This window comes from Macrotis lagotis, chromosome 4 (genome assembly GCF_037893015.1).
Source record: "Macrotis lagotis isolate mMagLag1 chromosome 4, bilby.v1.9.chrom.fasta, whole genome shotgun sequence".
Classification (NCBI taxonomy): Eukaryota; Metazoa; Chordata; class Mammalia; order Peramelemorphia; family Peramelidae; genus Macrotis; species Macrotis lagotis.
The window spans coordinates 159,992,766-160,004,684 of NC_133661.1; the positions used below are offsets into that span (position 1 = coordinate 159,992,766).

Genomic DNA, 11,919 nt, shown 5'->3' on the forward strand with positions numbered 1-11,919 from the left:
GAGGGCAATAAACTAGATTCCTAAGATTCCTTCTTGTTCAAAAAATTTTAGGATCTCTTAAGATGCCATAGAACACCTAGAACTGCGCCATGTTCAATCAATATGAATTAAATTTCAGGGAGAGAATCATATAAAAGGGTCCGCTCCAAAGGAAATTATTTAGGAAAAGGAATGGAACTAAATTTGTTACAACAACAATAACTCATAATTATATGATGCTTTAAAGTTTAGTTAATGCTTCCTCCATAATCCTGTGAGGTTGCAAGCATCATTTAGCCCCATTTTACAGACAAGGGAACAGACTCAGAAGTTTGCCCCTGGCTTCAGAGCTAGGAAGTGTTCTAATCCTGCTTCTGAAAGTTCCTGGATTCTTGTCATTACTGTTCAAAACAGAGAGGGTTTTAGAATTAAAAGTTGGAAGGGACCTCAAAACTCACCAATTCTAAATTATTCATCATCTTCCAAAAGCACTTAATACATTTTCATCATGCAATTTCACCTTAACTAAGCTCTGCAGATAGACATGCTCAATGACTTGGGGGGATTTGCTGTCCAAGCCTAAAGCCTGTTTAGTTAGCAAGGATAAGCAAGCCAAATCTGAAAATTCAGTATGGGAATTCCCAAGAGAATTAGTATTATAAAGCCTTTCAGGCCCCACTTCTATTCAACAACCCCAAGGCATGGATCATTCTGCCTAGTCAGAATTTGTCCCTCAGTTTAATTTCCTCAAGCACTTAGTCTAGATAGCATTCCAGATCTAAGACATTCTTAATTTATTGTTAGGTGCTATCCATGCAAATGCATGCTTCCCCCTCATAGACACATATGTGTATTATATTTTAACTATAACGTACTACACCTATCTATGCTTAAGCATCTCTACTCTAAAAAACCTAAATGCACTGAATATATCTACTCAAAAAAAAAAAAAGACCAAAAAAATGAAATTGGAAGAGAAAGAGGAAAGGGGGAGGGCACCAGAGAAGAAATAATTTTGGATGTTAAGTCACTGGAAACATTTGTTGAAAACAAGATATTGTCCCTTTAAGCATATGAAAACAAGGCCCTTGAGCTGGCAGTTCTCACTGCGGTACACAATTATGGGTACTTTCAGCTGCCTAGCACTCTTTCAAGTGCTCTCTTAAACCAGACTGTCAATGGCATGTTGAAAGCTATTCTGCTGGCTGCTATCATTAATAGCAAAGTGGAGAGCTATACTGATGAGAATTAAATATGAGGGAGGGGGGTGGGTCACAACCAGTCATTACAGAATTACCAATAGCAGAAAGGAGACACAATACCACTTTGGGGAATAAAGTCCAGACTAGTAAGTACATTAAGTCCTGGGGAGCTGGGACTTCCAGTCTGCTGCCAACTCAGATGACAGGGAAAGAAAAGAACTTCAGCCCCAATAAGGCTTCAGCAGATGGGAGCAGGGCCAGACTGAGATGGCCCTAAGGTAAAGCCAGAGCCTCAGAATCTTAGGGCTGGAAAGAATCTGAGAGGTGGGAGTGCCTGGGCCTAATTCTCTCATTGGCATAACCAGCTCAGATCAGAGCTAGAACCTAGTCCCTCTAGCTATGTCACTGGACCATAAACAATTGTACAATTATCAAATTACCTACTATATGCTTAACCTTAAACTATACACCATGATGGATCCAGAAACGGCCCTGGCTCTAAAGTTTATAATCAAGTTGAGAAGACTGGTCTATATAATATATAAATCACAAGGATTATGAAAGAATATATCTGAATTTCAAATGTGAATTAATAATACCAAATAAATAAAACCCTATTACTAAGGAAGGTAAAGATTTCAGAGTTTGATCTGAATTACTCAAATACTTGCACTATTCTTTGCAGACATTAAGTATATATTTTCAAACTATCATGTGCTCGTATCATCTTACCCTGGATAGCCCTTCTCATCCCCCTCAAAACCAACCAACAAAGTCTTCTTAAAATTTGAAAACCAGTATTAACTAACTCACTACACATTTCAACTATTTATTGATCTGATCTCCCTTGCCCAGGAAGTGTCTGAGGTCAAATTTGAACTCAGGAAGATGAGTCTTCCTGACTTCAGTCCTGGCACTCTATCCACTTCTCTACCTAGCTGGCCCCCCATACACACAGACACACACACACACACACATACACACACACACACACACACACACACACACACACACACACACACATACACACCCCTATGATCAGGGCAAAATGTTCTTGTAGAAAATCTACCAGGGAATCCCTATGGCTCTTCTTGCACCACCTGACTGACAAATATTGATAAAGAATTTTGGAGGTAGAAGAGGCCTCAATCAAGTGTAAGCACATTCCACTTGAAAAGAATAAAAAAATGAGACTCAGAACCAGTAAAGTGACTTCTCACACTGATATTGTCAATGGTGAAGGACTAAAGCCCAAGTATCCTGACTCCCCCCACCCCACCCCACCTGAAGTTAACACTTCATCCCCACCCCAGGGGAAGTTTACAAGCTGTCTTCACTTTCTGCAGGAAATCTCCTACCTAGGATAACTAGTTAGACACATGGGGATCACTATGCACTTTTAAACATTAGTTGTACAAATATTTTGAGCCTAACTAGTAACTCAAAATATTTTGAGTGCAAAGAGGGCAACCTGAGAGTTTTGAAACTTTAAATTAGGTACTGAGCACTTCTGTATATTAAGTTTATGGCCTTGGCTCCTTTAGATATTAATATGAAAGCCTGTGGCAGTCTAAATACTTGGCTTCCTAACAAGTCAAGGAGTGAGTCTTCAATAATTTTCTTCTGTCTCACTACAAATGCCCTTTTACTGAAGTCTGGTGGTTTATGGAACAAGAACATTTCCCTCTTAGCCAAAATGCCTTAAATCTCACTCTTTAAAACTGACTCAAATAATGAAGTGAATTTGTGATGTCCTCAATGACAGCATATCCTCCAATCAAAGCAGATCACAATCTTTCCATGCCTACCCATCCAGCAAGAGATTCTTATCTACATCTTGCAGCAAATTTTATCAAGGGGTTGGGAAGAGGGATATCCATCCAAATGCTTAATTAAAGGAGTCCTCGAATTTTCCTAACATAAGATTATCAATGGAGCACGAGATTGGACTCTAGGTTGTCCCATGGAACATATGACCCCCCATACAAAACTAAATAAAGGATGCTTTACAATAGACCAAATCTGATGCTCCAAAATATCAGTGACTTCAAATATTACCATCACCACCATTGTTCATTTAAGGAACAAAGTTCAGTAGATTTCTGGGATTTGTCCCACACAATTAATTTTGTTATTTCTGGATGCTACTAGAAAATAATAGGAAACAAGAAAGATGGGAACTGGTAAGCTCTCGGTTCTCCTGAATCATCCTTGCCATTGTGCCTGAAGGCTGGGGGTTGTACCAGATGACCTCTTGAAATTCTGGCAAGAGTGGCAGGACCAGCCCAACCCAACCCTAGAGATTTTGTAATTTACACTTTGACATAATTAGGGAGGGAGGCACAGGAGTAGGAAACCATTTATTAGCCTCTCAGTGATCTGAAGGCTACGAGGAAAATGTTGAAGAGACAACCAAATCCACACTCAAGTTTGTCCATCATTAGCTGCCTTGTCAATTCTTTAGGGAACAATCTGTGGTCCCTACCTAATTGGCATTTCCCATAGAATCATGAACAAGAATCCATTTTTATAGCCTCTATGTAAAAAAGAAAATGCTGTTTTAGTGTCGAGGGCTGACATTTGCTCTGTAGGCTGAAGACCTTCACATTTCCAGAAGGTGCTTCATAGATAATGTGGTATATAAATGTACAAGACAATCCCCCCCCCACCCCTCTGCCTAAAGGAGTACCCATCCAGTTTGTTCCAGGCAGATGTAATCACACGAACAGTCAAGTCTAGAGGGCAGGACACTGCATGAATAATTCAAGCACTCCAGTCACTTGATTGTGTGTGCAGATAAAACACCAGTCAACCGCTAAACAGGTCAGCTGATAAACTTGTTTGCTCAGGCCTAACCACCATCCACTGAATGCACCCAGTACCCACACTACAATTAGTGGCAGGATTTATTTTGCAGAGCTCTCACAAGCCAGGGGAGTGACAAGCCCTATTAGCTTATGGTTGCATTTATCATCACAGTGTTTCCTCACCTCCTTATGCCTTTGTTCCTGCATTGCCACAGGGCTATTTCACCCAGCTAAGAGATTTGCAAGTTAAAGCTACAAGAAAGCTAAGAAACAGAAAACATTCATCCCAGATTCCGCAAACCTCGGAGCCAGATTCCAGTGGGGGAAGAGAGAACATCACTGGGTCAATGACTCACAGGTACAATAGATTAATTCCCAAACCACCCAGAAGAATCTGAAGACAGCTCTTTTAAGCAAAAGACTCATTTCTCAAACCATCATATGCCAAGTGTGTTAAGATTTTTGAAGTAGCATTTAGAGTGCCAAGGCCCGAGATTTAAGAAAACTGGGACTGTTACAAAAATCATCACAATTTATAATCACATCAAGCACAGAAGGATTCCTTAGGCCAAAGGCTATCTTATCCATGCTTACTGGGGTCATGAGATCCCAACACCAAGCAGAACTCAACATGCAACAACATATAATGCCTTAATTATAAGGCTCACAGGATAACTGCTGCTATAAATTTTAAACTTGGGTGCAATTACCCTCTTTAAACACACCCAAGAAACTCAGTTCTTGGGGAAAAAGGGTGTGAAGGGAGACTAGGAGTCAGGATGACAGGACTTTAGTTTCCTTAGGCCTGAACCCTCACTACCACCGCCCACTTCCACTCAAAACACTCAGGAATTTTTATTGCACATAAAGTCTAGAGAGGTGAATCTGCCCAGTCACATAAGAAATAGCAGAGCTGGAACTAAATCAAGTTCAGCCCTCTTCATTATACCACACTCCCACAAATGTTTCCCACATTATTCCCACAAATGTTAAATTTTTTCAAATAATCCTATTACAAAGCCGTATAGTTGGTTTTAACCTTCCCATCTAGTGGAAGCAGCCTAAAAGGGTTCATTAAGATGTAATGCTATAGTCTTTAACTTTACTGATTCAACTTTCTGGTTAAGATCACCAAAGGAGTGTCTTCCAAACTGCTCAACTGAGAAACCTTTTAGGATTTTATAGGCACCTACACCAGGGGAAATGGACAACTAGGTGGCGCAGTGGAGAGAGTATAAGGACCTGGTGTCAGGAAGATCCATCTTCCTGACTTCCTGAGTTCAAATCTGACTTTATACACTTACTAGCTGTATGACCCTGGGCAAGTCTCTTAGCCCTGTTTGTCTTACTTTTCCTCATCTGCTGGAGAAGGGAATGGACAAACCTTTCCAATATCTTCGTTAAGAAACCCCAAATGGGGTCACAAAGAGTTGGATATCACTGGAACAGCAGTAACAACAAACTACCAGGCCATCTACTTGGAGATCATTAAGGAGTTATTATTCAGATGTGGTTGAAAGAGCAGTGCCACATTTAGAATTTCAGGAACTTTCAGTGTCTTCTCAAATACAAGGGATAGGACCAGAGATTTCTAAGGTCCCTTTCCCAGACCTGACATTCTAAAACTCCCTGTAATCCTTTTACCTGGGACACTCTATAACCAGAAAAAAAACTAAACCTTTAAGCCAAGTTAAATTTCTTGTAGAAAGTCCACTTGAGCAGAGATGCCAAAAGTCAGTATTAGCCAACAGCTTTGGAACACCAATTGTGAAAGAGAACAACCAACCTTCATTATCAGTATGGGCTCAGTCAATGCAAATCATTTCAGAGGCCAAATTACAGTCAGCCTCTCTCCTACAAATATAAATATACCAAGGGCCTCACCCTTTACCCCTCCCAGGGATAGTGCCAGATTACAGATATGCAGTGAGATAAAGGATATTAGTATTTGTTCAGTTTGAGGCCTATTGTAGTTAGAACAGTGACAATATAGGATGGTTTACATATCCATTAAAACCATACCCCTAACTAGGGAAACTGGTTTAACTTTAGAATTCCAAAGTGGAACTTAACTCCAATTGGGTCTCTCCTTTAATTCTTAATGAGGAGTGTTTTTAGAAGTAGTAAGTAGTTAGGGTAAATAACTAGGCTTAATCTCACTTGCTTCATACCTGTAAATTTTACACTCCTGTGCCTCTGGCCTTTAGGCCCCCTTCCATTATCTTATCAAGGTAGAACATCACCCCCCCCCACAGCAAACCCTCCAGCACTTCCTTTAGAAAATTTTTACATAAAAGCAGATAAAAAGTTGCAAGCCACCCCTTCACTTTTAAGATGTAAAGTAGATAGATCTAAGGGATGCCTCCATCAGGTATACAATATCTCAGTGAGGTATGGCCTAAATGTTAAATCAGATGCCTCTGACAATTAGGTAAGTATTCTCAATAATAAATTAGAGAAATCCAACTAAGCAGCTTAGTAAAACTGGGTGCCCAACAGTAAGTAACCAACTTAAGAAATAGTTTGAGTTTCACGTCCACTTAGACAACAAGGGGGTAAGGGTGTTCAGGGGAGATAGCTAACCTCACTACCCAAACTGGAGATTAACTCAGGAAATTCCACAGACACTGCAATTCTTTTAACGTATTCTTTTCAAAGATTGGGAACAATTACTTACCTGTTTGTGCATTTCAATGTTCAGACCATAGGACATTTCATAGTACTGTTTAAAAAAAAGGCAAAAAGTGTTCCCATTAATGATGAACAAACCACAGAGAAATCTATTCATTCTTCAAATGCTGCTTGTGATGAGGAAGGTTTCTGACCAAACTGTTCTTATGATAGGTTTGCCAAGGAAGTTTTAAATCAAAACTAATAGCCCAGCCTACAGGGCCCCCAGAAGCCAACAATGAACAAGTGTTTCCACTACCACCAAATGGAATGGAACATATATATATACATATATATATATATATATGTATATATATATGTATATGTGCATATACATATACATATACATATATATGTGTGTGTGTGTGTGTGTATCTATTGAGAATAGCAATCAACCTCCCTTCTAGCAGTACATGTGCCACATATCCTGTTGATACAAGGTTTGAGTTCAACAGAGAATACTATGTACACTGGGACACAGCTACTTCTTTTCCTCTAAGAATTATTTATTTAGCACAGTGTCAAAGGCCTCTTATGTGAAAAGCAGTGTGGGGGAGAAGAGTTTTAAGTGCCTTCTATGTATGCTCACTTACAAACTGCAGACTAGATTTGCCCTGATAATCTCAGGGATACAGAAAGAAGAGCACCCCCCCCCCACTGCCCCCAATGAAGATTTGGTGAAAAAAGATTTTTCAAGTTTTATTGTGACTGGGGGAAAGGGAGGGAATTGCTCTTACAAAAGCTGCTCATTCCTCTTTAAAAGGGGCTGAGGGAAGAAGGTCAGAAAAGGCCTAAAGTTTATAAGGGCTTTTAAGACCAGGCCAGAGCTGAAGGCCAGACCCCTAGTTTTACCAAAAGGCTAAGCAGCAGTAAAGTTACTGAAGAGATTCCAAAGTTAGGAGTTTACCCAACACAAAGGCAGACTGACCCTGGATATAATACAGGATTGGGTCAACCAAACCCTGGAGAACATCTGGGAAGTGTCAAAGTAAAAACAAAAACAAGTAATAAACAATGGAGAGAGGTCAGGGTGTGGGACAAGTTCTCCTTTTGATTTCAGCCCAAACTACAAGGAACTAAAGTATCTCCTTTATTAAAGCAGCATCCTTCTTTAATATAGAACATCCTAGATTGAATCCAGGAACCCTGGGGTGACAGGGCTAAGAGGGGCAAAGAGTCAAGTCTTACTCAAAAGCCTACCCCCCCCTTCACGCACATCAAGTTTTCCTTGGCCCTGTTCCTACCTAGGCCCCAAGTTCAGGTTCCAGTCCGATCTCATCTCCGTTGTCCACTCTCCACCCTTGCCCCCTCCCCCTACTCCTTAATTCCCAGCTCCTAGGTCATTCTGTAAAGCAGCTCTTACCATAACATAATGGCGCTGCATTTCGGTCTTCTCGTTAGCCAGCTTGTCGTACTCCACTTTGAGACTATAAAGACCAAAACCAGATAATTTTCAGAACCTACTCATAACCAGAGTCTTTTAAGGGGTGGGGGATGAGGAGTAGAAAGATCCCGGTAAATGTGCAAAATGGAAGTCACTTTTCTACCTGCCCAGGGCACTGTCCATCAGATTACCAGCTGGCAACTCAACGACATTTGCCCTCCCTCCCCACCCCTAGGCAGGGGGGACAAGGAGAAGGCAGAGAGAAACCTGCCCCTCCACTCAACCCTCCCTGCCAAAGAAACTGAAACATTCCCGGAAGGGTCAACTTTTTCTGAGACTTGGGTGGGGGAGGTCAGTGGTGCTCTAGGATCCTAAAATCAAAACCTGAGAAGGAGCAATCTTCACCCTTGAAACCCTTTTAAAAATTAACCCAAACTCTTCTGGGAACGAGGGGATGGGGTTGAGGGTAGAGTGTGGGACCCCTGTGACAAATGTTTAAACTGGGGCTTCTCAGAAAGGGGAAATGAAGGATTGAACCCCAAGTCTCCTCTCCTCCAAAGGGATTTCTGAACCCCTAGATAAGTGGGGAAGAGTATGCTGAGGGACCCTGCCTAGCTCCCAGTCTCCAATTCGGACCTTACCTGTGATACTGAGCTTGTAAGAACTGGAATTCGTCTTTAATTCGATCACAGGACTCGGCCACTGTAAATTTAAATCCCGGCTGCCCGGGTTGATGGGGAGCCTAGAGTCAGGGGGAAACAGCCATCAGCGAGGGGATTCTCACAGGCAAAACCGCCCCCATCTGCCCCCCCAGCCCTGCCTCCCGCGATCACTCGGCCTGGGAGCTCCCACCACCCGCGCGGCGGCTCCAGTCTACACAAGCCTGCAGCCCAGATCCTCCCCTCGGCTGCAAGTTTCTGAGCTGCCGGGAGAAGAGGTAGCCCAAGCACTCCCCTCCCTTAGGGGGCTTCCACCCGGCAGCAGCCCCGGGAAGGAAGGGGAAGGAGAAAGCACTGTTTTGTTTGGACGCAGAGGTGGGGGGCAAAAGGCGTGTATGTGTGGAAGCACTTCATCTTTCTACACCAGGCGCTCCAGAGCGCACTAGAAGGCTTTAACCATCTCGGTCCGCCCGTCCGCCAGCCCTCCCTCCCCCGCCCCCCCTTCCTCCTCTTTGTGTTGGAGCGCGCACACAGACACACAGACACTCACACACACACACATACACACACACAAACGCACGCAGACGAACCATAAAGGTAACAAGCAAAATGGAGGTGCAAGATAAACAGCTCCATTTACCCTCCAATGATAGATGATTAAATAAATCGAGTTACAATTACTCACCGGATGTCTGCCTTGCGGATACATCGCAGGGAGGGGTCGTGATTCTGCGAGAGTAGGTGGAAGCACGGAGACCTGAACCCGGGGAGGTGAGGGGGAGGGGGGGCGAGGAGAGCCGGACCAGGGGGCGGCAGGGAAATGGAGAGGTTTCCCCCGCGCCCCCCCACCCCACTCTCGGAACAATATCTCAGGCTCAGGAACCAGACAGAAGTAGAAACAAAGAGCCAAGGAGAAATTAAGAAAAAAAAAAGTCCTTCCAGAAAGCGAACGGGGACGCTGGGGCCGATCCTGCCGAGGGTGGGAACGGGGGGTCTTCCTTGTCTTTGTCTGGCTAGGGCTCCGCCGCCAGCAGCCGGCCGGTTTCCCTCGAGTGCGAAGAGGGAATCAGACTCGGGGGGTCCGTAGACATCCTTGTCCTCCCCGCGGATTCACCGGGGGAGGGTCCTGTGTCCGGCGCGGGGGTCCCAAGACCCGTGGATGCTGCTGCTCCTGACCTCCTCTGCCCCCTCCGCCGATCCCCGCCGCCGGGCTGGGAGGGAGCCCCGACCAGACAGCTCCACCGACCGGAGCGCTCCCGAGATCCCCAACGTAGCCGCAGCCGGGCTCCGGGCCGGCTCCGAAGGAAACAGAGAGGATGGATCAGGCAGGACCAGGGCGGCCCGCCGAGGCGGTGAGAGTGCGGTGGGGGGGGGGGGGAGCCGAGTCCGGGCCCTCTGACCACCCCCTCTCACCCCCCTCGGAGAACCCAGCTGCTCCTCCGCGGTGGCTGGGGCTTCAGTCCGCTTCCCGAGGCTGGAGAAGAGCCGCTTCTGAGTAGATCCGATTCAACTGCTTGGCATCCCAACTCCACCGGGCGCAGGGGGGAACTAAGCCGGGGTCCGCTCCGGGGAGAAATTCGCTCTCCTCCAAGCCGGAGAAAGGCAAATCCTGAAGACCAGAAAGCCCTCTGGCTGCTGCCTCGGAGGACGGGCAGAAGGGAGACGCTCAAGAGGAAAGACCCAGCAAGACAAGAGAGCTCTGTGGCTTTCCACTCGGCCCCTCTCCTTTCCTCTTTCCTCCACTCACCCCCAAAACACACTCACACACACACACACACACACACACACACGTACATACACTCGAACCAAAAAAAAAAAAAGTGCCCCGGACCTTGCGGATACCACACACAGACAGAGGCTAGGGGGACAAGCACGAGGTCTGAACTGCCGCGAGAGCAGTTCCAAATAGGGACTGAAAAGTAACAAAATAATGTGGCAGCTTTGCCCGGCCTCGGCCAATGGGAGCGCGGAACCCCCACGTGGGGCAGCCCAACTCGGCCTGCGAATGGGTGTTTGCAGGGGAGACGTCACAATGCCCTCTTGTGTCTAAAACTATGCATGAAAAGTAGCAATCAGCCCCTACCCGCTGGTGACTTTCGCATGGGAGTGAAAAACAGCGCTCCTCAGATCAAGAATTAACCGAAAGACATACAATAAATAGATATATATTATGGTCCTGGGCTGCTGGGGTGTTTTCCCCCTCCCCTCCCCTTTTTTTTCCCACGATCCACTAGCAAATAATTATTTGGCGGGAGGGAGAAGGAAGAAAAATAACAAAAGAAAAAAGACATCCTCTCCACAATTCTAAAAAAACCTGTGGCTTGTAATAATGTATCAGTTTATTCTGCAGCGGCGGCGAACGATTCCTCCCTCTAATCTCATTAGGTCTGCAAAGCAGTCCAATTAGATACTATAAAACAAACAGAATCGCTTTGTCACTTTTATGTTTTCAGTTCACAAGATTTAGTGCGGATAAAATGGTTGTTCCCAAAGTTGCTTCTCTTCCCCCCCCCCCCATTTAAAGATGTGTTCCAAATAGCGGAGCGGCCCATTCTTTTCCTCAACCTATCACCCCCACCCCCCCCACCCCTGCCCCATTTTCTCTTTTATGCTCCAGTCTTTTCGCTAAGCAAAATAAACACCCGCTTTGATGTGAGATGGATGGCGAGAAGGTCTGAAGAACTTTGGTTGGCTGTTAACAAAAAATGGAAACAACCCGGTTCCACCCGGACTACCTGTTTCACTCACATATCCCTGAACTCTGATCTCCTTTCCAGTCCGAGCAGTCCAGGCACTTACACACTCACCAAACATCATTTGAATATCCCTGGATTCTCATTACAAAGTAGTGCTTACAGTAGCCTCTGTGGGATAGCACAGGGTTCCCCCACCCACCCAGTCAGAGGAGCCATCCACTTTTCGCAGCGTTTTATTAAGCCTATTAGAGAGGGGACTAAATTTACTCCTCTGCCGTAGGATTAGAAGGCTCTAGGTAAATACCAGTCTGAGGGTCTGACAATGCACCTCCCAGAGCAGGCTCGAGCTCAACTAACCTAGAGCATTTTCTGGGTGTACCCGGACAGTAGAAGGGCTCTAAGTGGGAAGACCAACCATCTCTCGGGCTAGTTTGTGGCTGCCATTAGTGGGGGCGGGGGAAGGGGGGGGAAGGTGGAACGAGAAACCCTAAACCCATCACCGATAGTCCTTTATCACTATAT

At 45.0% G+C, this 11,919-nt stretch overlaps 1 protein-coding gene across 7 annotated transcripts in view; it reads right to left on the reverse strand.

Annotated features, from left to right (window-relative positions):
* TLE3 (TLE family member 3, transcriptional corepressor) overlaps positions 1 to 10,620 on the reverse strand; it is a 57,244-nt gene extending 46,624 nt beyond the window's left edge. For all 7 annotated transcript variants that reach the window (XM_074234521.1, XM_074234519.1, XM_074234520.1 and 4 more), the window contains exons 1-4: positions 9,387 to 10,620; positions 8,684 to 8,784; positions 8,022 to 8,085; positions 6,666 to 6,710 (exon numbers count right to left, since the gene is read on the reverse strand). In XM_074234521.1, the coding sequence (XP_074090622.1) occupies positions 6,666 to 6,710; positions 8,022 to 8,085; positions 8,684 to 8,784; positions 9,387 to 9,410 (234 nt within the window). In that variant the 5' untranslated portion in view covers positions 9,411 to 10,620. The remainder of the gene's footprint in view (positions 1 to 6,665; positions 6,711 to 8,021; positions 8,086 to 8,683; positions 8,785 to 9,386) is intronic.
* Positions 10,621 to 11,919: the final 1,299 nt, after the last annotated feature.